General features: G+C 35.0%; 1 protein-coding gene across 1 annotated transcript in view; it reads right to left on the bottom strand.

Annotated features, from left to right (window-relative positions):
* The window catches only part of coq8aa (coenzyme Q8A, genome duplicate a), a 35,213-nt gene extending 23,019 nt beyond the window's left edge, over window positions 1-12,194 (bottom strand). The window contains exons 1-4 of the mRNA XM_051874129.1: window positions 12,029-12,194; window positions 5,493-5,675; window positions 3,638-3,976; window positions 1,514-1,580 (exon numbers count right to left, since the gene is read on the bottom strand). Coding sequence (XP_051730089.1) covers window positions 1,514-1,580; window positions 3,638-3,976; window positions 5,493-5,657 — 571 coding nt within the window. The 5' untranslated portion in view covers window positions 5,658-5,675; window positions 12,029-12,194. The remainder of the gene's footprint in view (window positions 1-1,513; window positions 1,581-3,637; window positions 3,977-5,492; window positions 5,676-12,028) is intronic.
* Between the last annotated feature and the right edge of the window lie 820 nt (window positions 12,195-13,014).

Below are 13,014 nucleotides of genomic sequence, written 5' to 3'. Positions count from 1 at the left end.
TTGTTCATTTTCTTTTTATTATTTAGAACAACGTGCACCAATATTTTATTCACAATAAGACTCAATTCAAATAAATAAATAAATACTGTTAATAAAAATAATAATAAAATCATACAAAAATGTAAAAGTATAAATGATTAATAATGGAAAATATTTGGTTTAATATTGACTAATTATTCAGAATGTAGTAGTGTTTATGGCTATTGAATTTGCTTATACACTATATAATATTAACACACCCATGCAGCATATTGCCTGCACATTTGTGCTACATAAATCTTAAAACATCTTGAACAGACTCGGTAGCTTTGATCCCTATAGAGGACAAAAAAAACTTGTCAACACATTCCCCTTATAAGTTCACACAATCCCATGATGCTTTGGTCGTTCAGAGAATGTTGATGTACCCTATAGGTCACTTCAAGTATATACAGATAGGCTTGTAGTAAACAGGTGTCAGAAGATGTTGTTTTCTTGTAACGGTGGTGGATAAGAGTTCAATCTGATAACAGACACTCCAACATATCACCCAGCATGCACACACACCAACAGCAGATGATAGTAGATGTTTTAACGTCTCAATTAGTGTACGTCAGTGGAAAACTAGCATGCTGCGAACCTGTCACAGAAAGCTACTGTGACTGCTAGTGTTTAAATTTCCCATGTGACAGCACTTTTCGGTCCAAACACTCGTCTAGGGTTCATATCCAGCCATTCATTCCCTGTAACTGTATTCAGCACTAGTCCTCTGAGAAATAACCAATACACTGTCATTTAAAGAACAAAAGCGGGTAAAGTTACACACTGCCAGAGCAGAATGGGAAGCTCTATCTTAGCTCTAAACAGGTGATTCACATTCCCAGACCGGTTAAGCTCTGTCCCATAATCCAAAGCAGCAGCAGCCGCAGTCTACGATATTACTGGTCAAAATGCAGATTAACCTTGAGCCCTCAATCTGGCTCTGACATGTTGTATGAGGATATAGAAGCGGCTAATTTGAACAGGCCTTTGAATAACAATGCCAGAAAGGACAGCAACCTGAAAAGCCAAATATACCAATCCAAAAAATGGCCTTCAGAATCCATAAATAACTAAAGTAATGACGCATTAGACAATATATACTAAATATATTCAATATATTTGGTGGCAACACAGTCTCTGTGCAAAACAGTACAGTTGAAGTGGTCTTTGCTCTCTGGTTTGGATGCACCAGGCAAAAGCAAAGGTTTTCAGTTACCATGGGCATTGTAGATATGCCTAATTACTGTCATCCATGCTTCATTTACTCCTCCAAGGAAAGAGTCCAGTAACAGGAGAATTACCAAGTGTAAAATAATCAGCTGGCCATAATTTGTCTGCCTACATGAGGCAACCATGTATAATAAAACAGCCTTTTTATAGGCTACTTCAATCTCAAGAGAATTTACAGAATTTTAAACATTTTTCAAGAGTATTGAAAAATTTTGAAAGGTAGTGAACATACATATATATACATAATTATAAATATCCTTACCTCCAAAATTCGCTAGTCTCCCCAGCCGTGTGACCGGTACCTTCCGCTCTCTCGCTCTTTCACTAAGCTACAGCAGAAAAGAACAGGCATTTAGAGTGCATCATTGTGTTATGTGCTTCCAATTACAAAAAAATTCAGGGGTCAACAACACTAAGGATTTTTTTCTACTGGCCTGATTGGGACAGTGGTTCAATTTTTTACTTGCCTTGAGAAAATTTTCACTAGCCCCACCACATAAAAGTAATAAATTAATAAAATAAAATAGGCCTAGTTATTGTTTTTGTTTTTTTTAACCCCTGATACCTTAATAAATAAGGTTATGACACCAAAAACGACTTGCCTAACGCATATAAATTTCACATACTGTTAAAGTGTAAACAGTCAATACTAAAATAAAGGACAAATCATCAAATTACGAGCTATAGCACAGATGAATACAATAGAATAAACATACAAAATAAATAAACAGTGCTTTTCCGGTTTTTCAGGTTGACCTTACAGTAGTTTTCTGGTACAGAAATTGAATAAAGTAATCAAATGTAAAAACACTGCATAGTCTTCACTGTATAAATTAAATATAGAATAATCCTTACTAAAGTTACAAAAGTTTAGGCCTGCAACTAAGGATTATTTTGATAATCGATTAGTTGGCAGATTATTTCTTCGATTAATCTGATAAAAAGGCCCAATTTTCTTTATTTTATTGACAAAACACATTATTTCACATCCTGCCCAATGATATCCTTCAAATAAACGTGCCAACTGCTATGAAAACATCTATAGTGAATATATCTATGCTATGTGCAAAAGAGCTATAAAGAAAAAGGACAGTTTAAATCCCTACATTAAAAATGAAGATAATAATAAAGATAAGAGAGTCCTGCAGGGACAGTAACCTATGTTACCGTCTTTTCTTTATCCTGGAAACGTCTTACATTTATATTCAATTAGGCCTAAGTTACACGCTGTTATCCCTTTACAGATACCACTCTCATAAAATACTTGAATTACATGTTGACTTTTAAACCTAAATTTAATGTCCAACAACAGATATTTCAGCCTTCTGTCCAAAGAAATGTGTTGTTCAGTGCTGTAATTTAACGCGACTGGCGGAAGTTTATCGTGCACGGTGGACAGACGCGACTAATTGATAATGACATTCATTTCGTTGATTTTCATTATCGATTTTTATCGATTTTATTGATTTGTTGTTGCAGCCCTACAAAATTTCTTAAGTCAAGAGCAGTGAGAGATTTTTTCTTTGTCCTTTGTTGTTTGATTAACATTAAAAACACAGACAGCAGCAGTTTTATTAGGCTGCTGTCACTTTAACAGCGAATACCCGGATCCAACATGGTGTTTCACATGCATTTTATTTCTGTTTTATTTAACTGTTTACATTCACTCAAGACATAACCTAACTCAAGACTTTGTTTACGAGGATACTTGCCAATATGGGCATTTTGGCGTAATTCTGTGAGAATATGTCCATTCAATCACAAGAAGACATAAAAAAAGAGAACTTCTTTGTGCGCTGTCTGAGACGCGGCTTACTGTGTGCACACTTTGAGTACTGAGTTCACTTTCGCGTCTTCTTGGACTTAAATATTTAGATTGGCAAGGCTTAAAAACGTGCAAATGGCAAACCTTCGGGCAAGTGACAGTTCCGTCTACTGTCCCGAGCGTTGTTCACGCTGGCCCCCGGGCCATCGGGCAGTCCTTATTGTCGAGCCCTGATTTTTAATGTTCTTCATTTAATTTTTTTTTTTTAAAAATGGTGTTTTGTGGATTTATTAGCTTTCTTTCCAAATCAAGCAATTGATAGCAAGATTTAATGTAGGAATGAAAAAAATTGATGAGCCCACTGATATGTCCAGCCAAATTGTTTTGTACTTTCTGCAGCAAACTGCACTAATCAATACATTTCATGGGGTCTTCAACAAAATCCAATGAAGTTATTTATTTTTTGGCCTAGGTGTCTATACCTGCAACCAACTACTAACTTTAGGGGAACAAGCAAGTTGCATAGCAACTATTATTATCCTCTGTAATGCATGACATATATAGGTGGAACAAGTGGCTAGTACTCATGGGTGATGAGGGATTGGAAAAGGTCGCCTGTACCATTTGTTTATGTGGTTTGGAGCCGTCTCTTTTTGCCTGCCTGGCTTTCTCAATGTCCTCAGCCGTGATGCCTCCCACAGAAGAGTGATCCTGGTGATATGACCGTGTCTGTCCAGTAAACTGGCTGGTAGGGTCCTTGTAACCTTCAAACAGCTTTGACTTCCCTGAGGCCTGGCTGCGTGTGTGCGCAGCACCTGTGTTAGCGTCCCTGAAAACTGAATCACTGTCCAAACCTTCATGTGCTGCACTCTCAAAGTTCTCCTCTGAAGCTGTGAAGTCATACTTGGAGTCCACGTCTGCGCTGAAATCAGAAACGCTCTGCTGGCCGCCTGTGAACTCCTAAAAATAAAGTAGATGATCATTAGGTTATTTCATGTTCTTTCCCACAGCTGAAATAAATTAATTCTATAATTAATGCTATATTGTGAATATAGTCATGGTGCTGTTAGACACAATGTAATACATTTTATAATAAGTGATGAGATATGCATTTCTGATAAGGAACTTTCAAAGCACTCTGAAATGCACAATCAGTTCCAGAGGCTTTGACAGCACAAATAGCTTGGCAGCACACACTGCGCTCCTATGCTCTGGAAACCCAGGCAGTAATCCAATCTCCAGGTAGGCCTAAATTTCATTTGCATAATCGTATTGTTGAAGTTGTTATACCCTACATGTGCTGTGGAGAATATAAACCTGAGAACAACAGAGGTGCAACCAAACACCATTATCGAGAGCTTTGAATTACACAAAAGCCATACTGCGATTAATTAAGAAATAACAGATGCATGCATCTCTATTACCCTGAGTCACGAAAAGCCTGGGTAAAAACAAAATAAAACAGTTTTGGGTGGCTTACTGCTGCTTCTGCTATTTTCTAAAAACAATATGGTAAAGGCTACCAATGTTAAATAAATAAATAATAATAATAAAATTATTATTATTATTATATATATTGTTGATATTAATGCAAAAATCAGTGTAATTACTGTTGTTGTTATAATAAATTATATATGCTACCATTCAACATTTTGGGGTCGGTAAGACGTTTATGCTCACCGAGGCTGCATTTACAGCAAAATCCAGTAAAAACACTTGTGAAATGTTATTACAATTTAAAATTTTCAGCATCATTACTCCAGTCTTCAGTGTCAGTGAACCTTCAGAAACCATTCTAATATGCAGATTTTGTGCTCAAGGAACATTTCTTATTATTATTAAATGATGAAAACAGTTGTGCTGATTAATATTTTGTGGAAACTTTGATACATGCTTTTCTGGATAATTTGATACATAGAAAAGCTCAAAAGAGGAGCATTTATATGAAATAGATTTTTGTAACACTTTAAATGTGTTACATTTGATCAATTTAATGGGGAACACTTTACAATAAGGTTCATTAGTTAACATTAGTTAACTACATTAGTAAACGAACTAATAATGAACTGCACTTATACAGCATTTATTAATCTTTGTTAATCTGATTTTTTTTAACATTTACTAATACATTATTAAAATCTTGTTACCATTTAATGCATCCTTGCTGAATAAAATTACTTTCTTTAAAAAATCTTGACCCCTAACTTTTGAATGGTAGTGCATATAACTTATATCACTATGATTATTATGGTTCAAACATTTAACATAAGCAGTAGACTGTTTACATTGGAATGGTCTGGAGCAACTCGCAACTTTCTAGCCTCAACTGCATAATAATTAATATAGAACGCAACTGATGCATGGTCACAGGTGCAAGTACATTGCCTATTTTACAAAGGCTCATCCAATCTAAATTCATAGCTAGGACTATCCATTTTATAATGGCAACTAATATTTTTTTATAGTGGAAACCCACCTGGATCTTCTGCATGGCCACGCTCATGCCCTGTTCAGCCGTCATTTGCATGCTGTGGCTCACAGCTTGGACCCCTCCAATGCGAAGAGAGCTGGCCTGGGTCTCGATCACGGCCTGGCTTAGCTTGGCTAAACCCCTCATCAGCAACAACATGTCGCCTGCCATGATGGTTCCTCTTTACACCTACCATACCAGAGAAAAGGAAGTGATTCAATAGCCTCAACCTCAGTCTCAACCGTTTTTAAGCCAACAATCACTGTGGAAATCTGTCACACTAATTTGGTTTATGTAGTTGAAAATAAAATAAAAAAGGAATGAAAAATAAAAAACTCACACAAATATAATGGTAACACTTTACAATAAGGTTCATTAGTTAAACATTAGTTAATGTATTAACTAACATGAACTAACCATGAGCAATACGTGTTACTGTATTTATTAATCTTCGTTAACGTTAGTTAATGAAAATACAGTTGTTCATTGTTTGTTCACAGTGCATTAACTAATGTTAACAAGATTTTAATAATGTATTAGTAAATGTTGAAATTAACATTAACAAAGATTAATAAATGCTGTATAAGTGCAGTTCATTATTAGTTCATGTTAACTAATGTAGTTAACTAATGAACCTTATTGTAAAGTGTTACCAATATAATAACAAGGGTTAGTTCACCCAAAAATGAAAATTCTGTCATTAATTACTCACCCTCATGTCGTTCCACACCCGTAAGACCTTTGTTCATCTTCGGAACACAAATTAAGATATTTTTGATAAAATCCGATGGCTCAGTGAGGCCTCCATTGCCAGCAAGATAATTAACACTTTCAAATGCCCAGAAAGCTACTAAAGATATATTTAAAACAGTTAATGTGACTACAGTGGTTCAACCTTAATGTTACGAAGTGATGAGAATACTTTTTGTGCGCCAAAAAAACAAAATAACGACTTTATTCAACAAAATCTACTGATGGGCGATTTCAAAACACTGCTTCGTGAAGCTTCGAAGCTTTATGAATCTTTTGTTTCGAATCAGTGGTTCGGAGCACGTATCAAACTGCCAAAGTCACGTGATTTCAGTAAACGAGGCTTCGTTACGTCATAAGTATTTTGAAACGTTTCGAAGTTTCAATGGTTAATGTGACTTTTGCAGTTTGATACACGCTCCGTACCACTGACTCGAAACAAAAGATTCGTAAAGCTTTGAAACTTCATGAAGCAGTGTTTTGAAATCGCCCATCACTAGATACTGTTAAATAAAGACGTTATTTTTTTTTTTTTTTTTTGGCGCACAAAAAGTATTCTCGTCGCTTCATAACATTAAGGTTGAACCACTGTAGTCACATGAACTTTTAAATATGTCTTTAGTAGCTTTCTGGGCATTTGAAAGTGTTAATTATCTTGCTGTCAATGGAGGCCTCACTGAGCCATCGGATTTTATCAAAAATCATCTTAATTTGTGTTTCGAAAACAAACGAAGGTCTTACGGGTGTGGAACGACATGTGGGGGAGTAATTAATGACAGAATTTTCATTTTTGGCTGAACTAACCCTTTAATTCATATAATACATTAATTAATTGATTAACAAACATTATATAAACATTGATAATAAGAAATGTTTCTTGAGATCCAAATCAGCATATTAGAATATAGAAAATAAGAGTAATGATGCTGAAAATTCAGCTTTGACATCACAGGAATAAATTACATTTTATATTAATATACAACATATTAATATAGAAAACAACTATTTTAACTTATTTCACAATATTACTATTTTTATTATTTACAATATGCTATTTTATTTTATTTATTTATTTATTTATTTTCAAATAAATGCAGCCTTGGTAAGCATAAGATAACTCTTTCCAAAACAAACACACACACTAAAAAAAAAAATCTTACCAACCCCAAACTTTTGAATGGAAGTGTATTTATATTTATTGTTAGTGCAGAGACACCAAAGTAACACAGGTGGTTGACAGAAGATACTTTTACTGTGTGGGGAGTGTAATATGTAAACAAACTGTCTTTAAATCAACACTGGAGTGTCATGGGGCATCAAGAAAACAGCTGTTATCACCATTCTCGGCAGCTCTAACAAAGGTTAAACGTTTTCACGATGACACAAGTCTCAAAGCCTTTAGCCAATGACTTACTGTCTTACAAAGTGGCTGCAGACACTGAGTCAATCACAAGAAGCATATGAGCAGCTATGAATGTGCGATTCAGCCCAAGCACTATTGTAAAACTTCATGATGAACGGGTTATTTTACATTCTGCCAGCTCGCCACAATAAAACACTCTTTACTTACACAGCAAGGTGGAAAACAAGTGGTTTTGCACCCGTAAACTCTTCAGAGCGCAGACACAAATAAGCTTAACTGAGGGGAGGGGTTGGATGAAAGCCTGACTATCCTGTAAATAAAAGGGCTTAAACTTGGCTTCTTTCCTGAGGTAAAGGTTTGCCTACAAGGAAAACGCTCTCAAAAAGTCCTTGAACAACCAGTCAGCAAATAAACACACCTCATGTGTGAAAATAGGTCAAAATTCAGTTTTAGTCGCATACTTAATTCTACAACGTGATCATCCCTCGATAGCAAAACAGGAAGATATGACACTAGGAAACAAGGAAGGAATTATTCTGTTTTTATTTCATAGACAGTCTGGATATCTTCACTGCACATGATTTCAGGCTCTTAACCCTACAAACACGTGGATAACTCAATCGTGAGACGGCTTGCAGTGCCACACCAACTAACCAGATGTTTGCTTTAGCCTTTCTGCAGCGTTTATGATTAACAATAGCAGCATACAGCAACAGTCATATTAAACAATGCATTCCAAGTGACTGACATTTTCACTGAGTTACAAACAAGCTCAATGATTTTGGCCCTGGGCATAAATTAACACTTTAAATATGTGGTAATCCTAATCCTAGTGAACTAGGTGTGGTCCGGCAGTACACCACTATTCTAACTGGAGTCTGTACTGTTACACCTGAGTGAGGTTGCACATGCCTGGACATATCTGCATATTTTCAGCTGAAACATTTTGCATGTCAAACTGACAATGCTTATTGCAAACAATAAATGCTCAGTTGGTTAACGGAGGAACATGTTGCTTAAGCTACAAAAACCCACAGTGGCACAACTGCAACACAATTCAGTATGCAGCAAAATATAGTAATGATCAAAAGTTTTTATTTTAATTAAAATCTCTTATGCTCACCAAAGATGCATTTATTTGATTAAAAATACAGTATAAAATATTGCAAAATATTTTTACATTTTAAAATAGTCATTTTCTATTTTAATATTTTTAAAAGTGGATTTTTTTGATGAATAGAAAGTTCTAAAGAACAGCATTATTTGAAACAAACCTTTTGTAACATTATAAATGTTTTTACTGCCACTTTGGTTTGATCAATTTAATGCATTCTTGCTGATTAAATGTAATAATTCCTTTCAAAAGTGTACATATAACAGCAGATAATTCTAAAAAAATTATTATACATAGTCATTCATTTTTTGTAGGAGTCCCAAAAACATGGTTGAAATGTATCATACTGATACAATTTTGTAGTAAAAAATAAAATGCAGGAATACTAAAAAAAAATAAGACTTGTACAAGCATAGATTACTATGCATAAAGTTCTTCAAAGAAAGTGTCAGACAATCATAGCCCATTTCATATCTCTTTCAACACACTTTCATTTCCTTTACAGCTAAAACAATGGCTACTCCTCCCCGAAACAGGACAGACCTCTTAATACATCACACACACTGAGGTGTCAGACAGATAACAATGACAAGCAACAAATGTCAGCCATTTTAGGACACCCTTTCTTAAGGCACTGTGCATTGCAAGGCGATCGCAGCTGATATGTCATATAGAAAGGGAACTTGAGTGATGACAGTCTGTGAAATATGTTATGAGACACAGGCCTTGTGGCAGGAAATCACCAAGAGGCCACGCTAGAAAGCAAACCCAAACAAAATATAACAATCACAGCCAATCAGAGAGTTAGTCAGGGGAAACACCCTTTTCTTTCTGTTTACATGAGGTCAGGTTGTGAGTTACTGAAACAAAAACTGTGACACATGGTTCTTGGTTAATAATATGCGAAAAAGGATTGTTGACACAATCATGGCTGGTAACTATACAAACATACATGTTTAAATGCATTATTACATCTATAAATATATCAATAATCATATTAAAAATGTAATAATGCATTAATATATGTGTCATTAATATATGGGGAAAGTTTTATTAAGTGTTAACAATGAGATTATGTGGTTTTTATAATCAATTAACACTGCTTTTGTCATTTTTACAAGATGGACAAAATGTGTCACCAACAAAGTCATTTGGTTTAACCAAAATTTCGGTTTTACCGAACGGCGACATTTTCAAACAATGCTAACAGGCCGATATCTAGCTATCTAGCTAGTTAGCTTGCTAAATCCTAGCAAAAGGACAATCAATTTTTTTTTAAGTTTTTAAAATATTACAAAATTTTCCATGTTTTATAGCGGTTGTACCGAATGACCTGATGTTTCGGGACATGCGTATGATTAAGTGAAAACAAGATTTTTTTCAAATAGTTAAAAGAGAGTTACTTTGGTTCACGACCATGTGGTCTTTTGCAGGTGTCTGAATGATGTCACACCCTGTCACATGATATTGACCGCATGACTTGATCCAAAATGGTCCCTTTATATTGGTTACTCCGAATGACATCAATGAAATTCATTTTTCCGGACATTTTCTTATTACAAAGCAACGACTTCTACACATAATTTTAATACCATTTTGCACTATGTTGATATATGATGTTATAAAATCATGCCAGAAAAAAAAAAATATATATACACATTTATTACATTTTAAGATATTTTATTCACAAATGATGGTTAAACCAAATGACCTTTTGACACTTCAAAATCTTTAAAAAACCTTTATATGTAGCAAAATATAATTAAAACCTTTTGGATTCAATAAAAGAGATCTAGTTGTACTACCGTACAAACTTCAGATGTCATATCTTTGTTTTTTATTATTATTAAGGCCTTTGGACAAAAAAAAAATGACCCGTCATGTCATTGACCCATATACTAAAATGCATCAATAAGCATATATAAAATACTGCATTAATACATTCAAATATATGAACAAACATAAATAAAGCACTTGAATTTCTAAAAATGGTATTTTATGATTTAACTGGCAAATGACGGATGCATCAGTTGCAATGAACCAATATAATGCAAAATCAAAACAAGCCATATTAATTGTGCCCTTCAGTCGGGTCACCTACGTTAAAGTCTAGGCCAATGCTGACATTTAGTATCCAAGCAGCTCTGCAAAAAAAGATTATAAACGAAGATTTGGCTTAAAGCTTACAGGTTTTACAAAGAGGTGATCTTCACAACAGCTGCCTTTATTTCACTCACTTAACACATTAACACATCTCTAAGTTTGCTGTGTGTAACTGCACAAAATGGCCTGCAAAAACTCATTTATTGTAGTCAGTATTGTGGTCTTATTTACCTTAAAAACATCTAAACATTCTTAAAATTAGATTACATGTACTTGAGAAGCAAAATTGTGTAAAACTTTAAAACTTTTCATAAATCTATATATGTAAATAAACATACATAAGGCACTCGATTTTCCCAAAAAACCCTGTTTTTCAGTTGCATTTGCAGTGAAGCGATAACGCAAAATCAAAACAAGGCACATTAATTGTGCCCTTTAGACAAGTCATTCATGTTAAAGTATTTATTAGGTTTACTGCATATAGTTTATTTTGTACCACAATGGAAAAGTGTTTTTAATGCATCTTATTTTTACTGTACAAGTTCATAAACGGGGTAAGAAAAATAAACATATACGCTGTTGCTTTTGAATTAAATGTATCTTGTTTTAAAGATGACTTCACTGGAAAACAAGCCAAACCTGATTAAGATTCTTTTTTTCTTTTTTTTAGTAGTGCGTTTTCCAAACAAAAAATATCATGCATTCCATATCTCTAGTCTACCTGTGTATGCCAGCCCTTACTGTTTTGCAAGATTTCTGGCACATAATACCACCAGCAATCCTAGAGGAGTTAAAGTGTAGTGTAAACAGGCCTTGTGCTTTGACAGAGTTTTGCACACATACAGTATGAACCGCGTAATGAAATAGATTATAGAATATTACGTGGAGTTCTTTGGTTAAGGGGATATTAAAATAGCACTATATGTTCCCTGGACCACGTGGACAGAATCAAAACACATGCACAATGCACGTGTAACCTTCCCAATCTATATGCAGAAATATTGCATTATACAAGAATTAAACACTATTCGAATTCAGATCAAAGTATGGTACCACGACACGTGTGCTTTGCACGTCTGTTAGACAGCAATCTAAAGTACACGTTTCTTAAAAAACAATCTGCGCTCTTTACATTCTAGATTTTTATTCAAAGACTTAAATGCATTAATATAAGTTTACTCAGTCTAAGAAAAAGGATGTATTGTTACTTACCCCCAGAATTGGCAAATACGTCGCTATTTTCACTATCCAGCTCTCTGTGTACGCTGGAACTGCGTCCATGAGGTGAGAGCTGTTTACCCTTCTCAATTGTGTTTGTCAGAGCTGTTTGGCCCCTCCTCCAGTCGGCTGCTATTGGTTACTCAGTAGACGCGACGCAGTGAGAGAACATTGCGTGGAAACTTTATCTGCGATTTTATTGGTTCTTTTCTTCTTCAGTCAACGGAAGTTGACCCTTTATATGCTGACGAAGGACAAACATTTGATAGGAAACTCATTGGAAAAAATAACGTTTTTTATTCTTTTTCATCGTTTTTCAATATTATGCAGTACTAAAATAGTGCGTGATGCGCTTCAGTAGCAATAATTTAGGAATAGAATTAATTAATTTTGTCTGACTTATTATTTATTCATGAGCAGTTGCATCACAAGGATTAAACCGATTCCTACTGCAGTTTTTAACAAACACTAATACTGAAATTACGCATAATTCGATTTCAAAACAACATCATGCCAATGCTTGATCCTTTATTGCCCTCTAGTGGTTCAAAATCCCCATCCACTGGAGGAATCTCCTATTGGCCCAAAACCAGCAAGAACAGAGGTGATTATTGCCCCAAAAACAATTCACAGTAACTATAAAGCATGCGTTTGAATAGAACAAAAGTATACGAATCATTAAATACATAGGCTATATTTTTATACTGCCTGACAGAGGATTAGGGTGACCAGACGCGGTTTTTGGTGGTCCGTCCCCGACTGGAGCTGTCCCCGGAAATGTCCCCGTTTTACAGCTCAAAATAACCCGCAAATATAATGCAAAAAAAAAGCCCGACCAACATACAGCAGCCTGTTGGTTATCGGAGCAACCGTGTAGCGATTATTTTCACCAACAGAGGGGGCTGTGCAGCTACACTGCTACACTTGGTCGCGCGCCATTATCATCAATTACCAAAAGAAACATCGGTTTCAACTTTCAA

This window comes from Ctenopharyngodon idella, chromosome 20 (genome assembly GCF_019924925.1).
Source record: "Ctenopharyngodon idella isolate HZGC_01 chromosome 20, HZGC01, whole genome shotgun sequence".
Lineage (NCBI taxonomy): Eukaryota > Metazoa > Chordata > Actinopteri > Cypriniformes > Xenocyprididae > Ctenopharyngodon > Ctenopharyngodon idella.
This window is presented reverse-complemented; position numbering and strand designations above follow the sequence as displayed.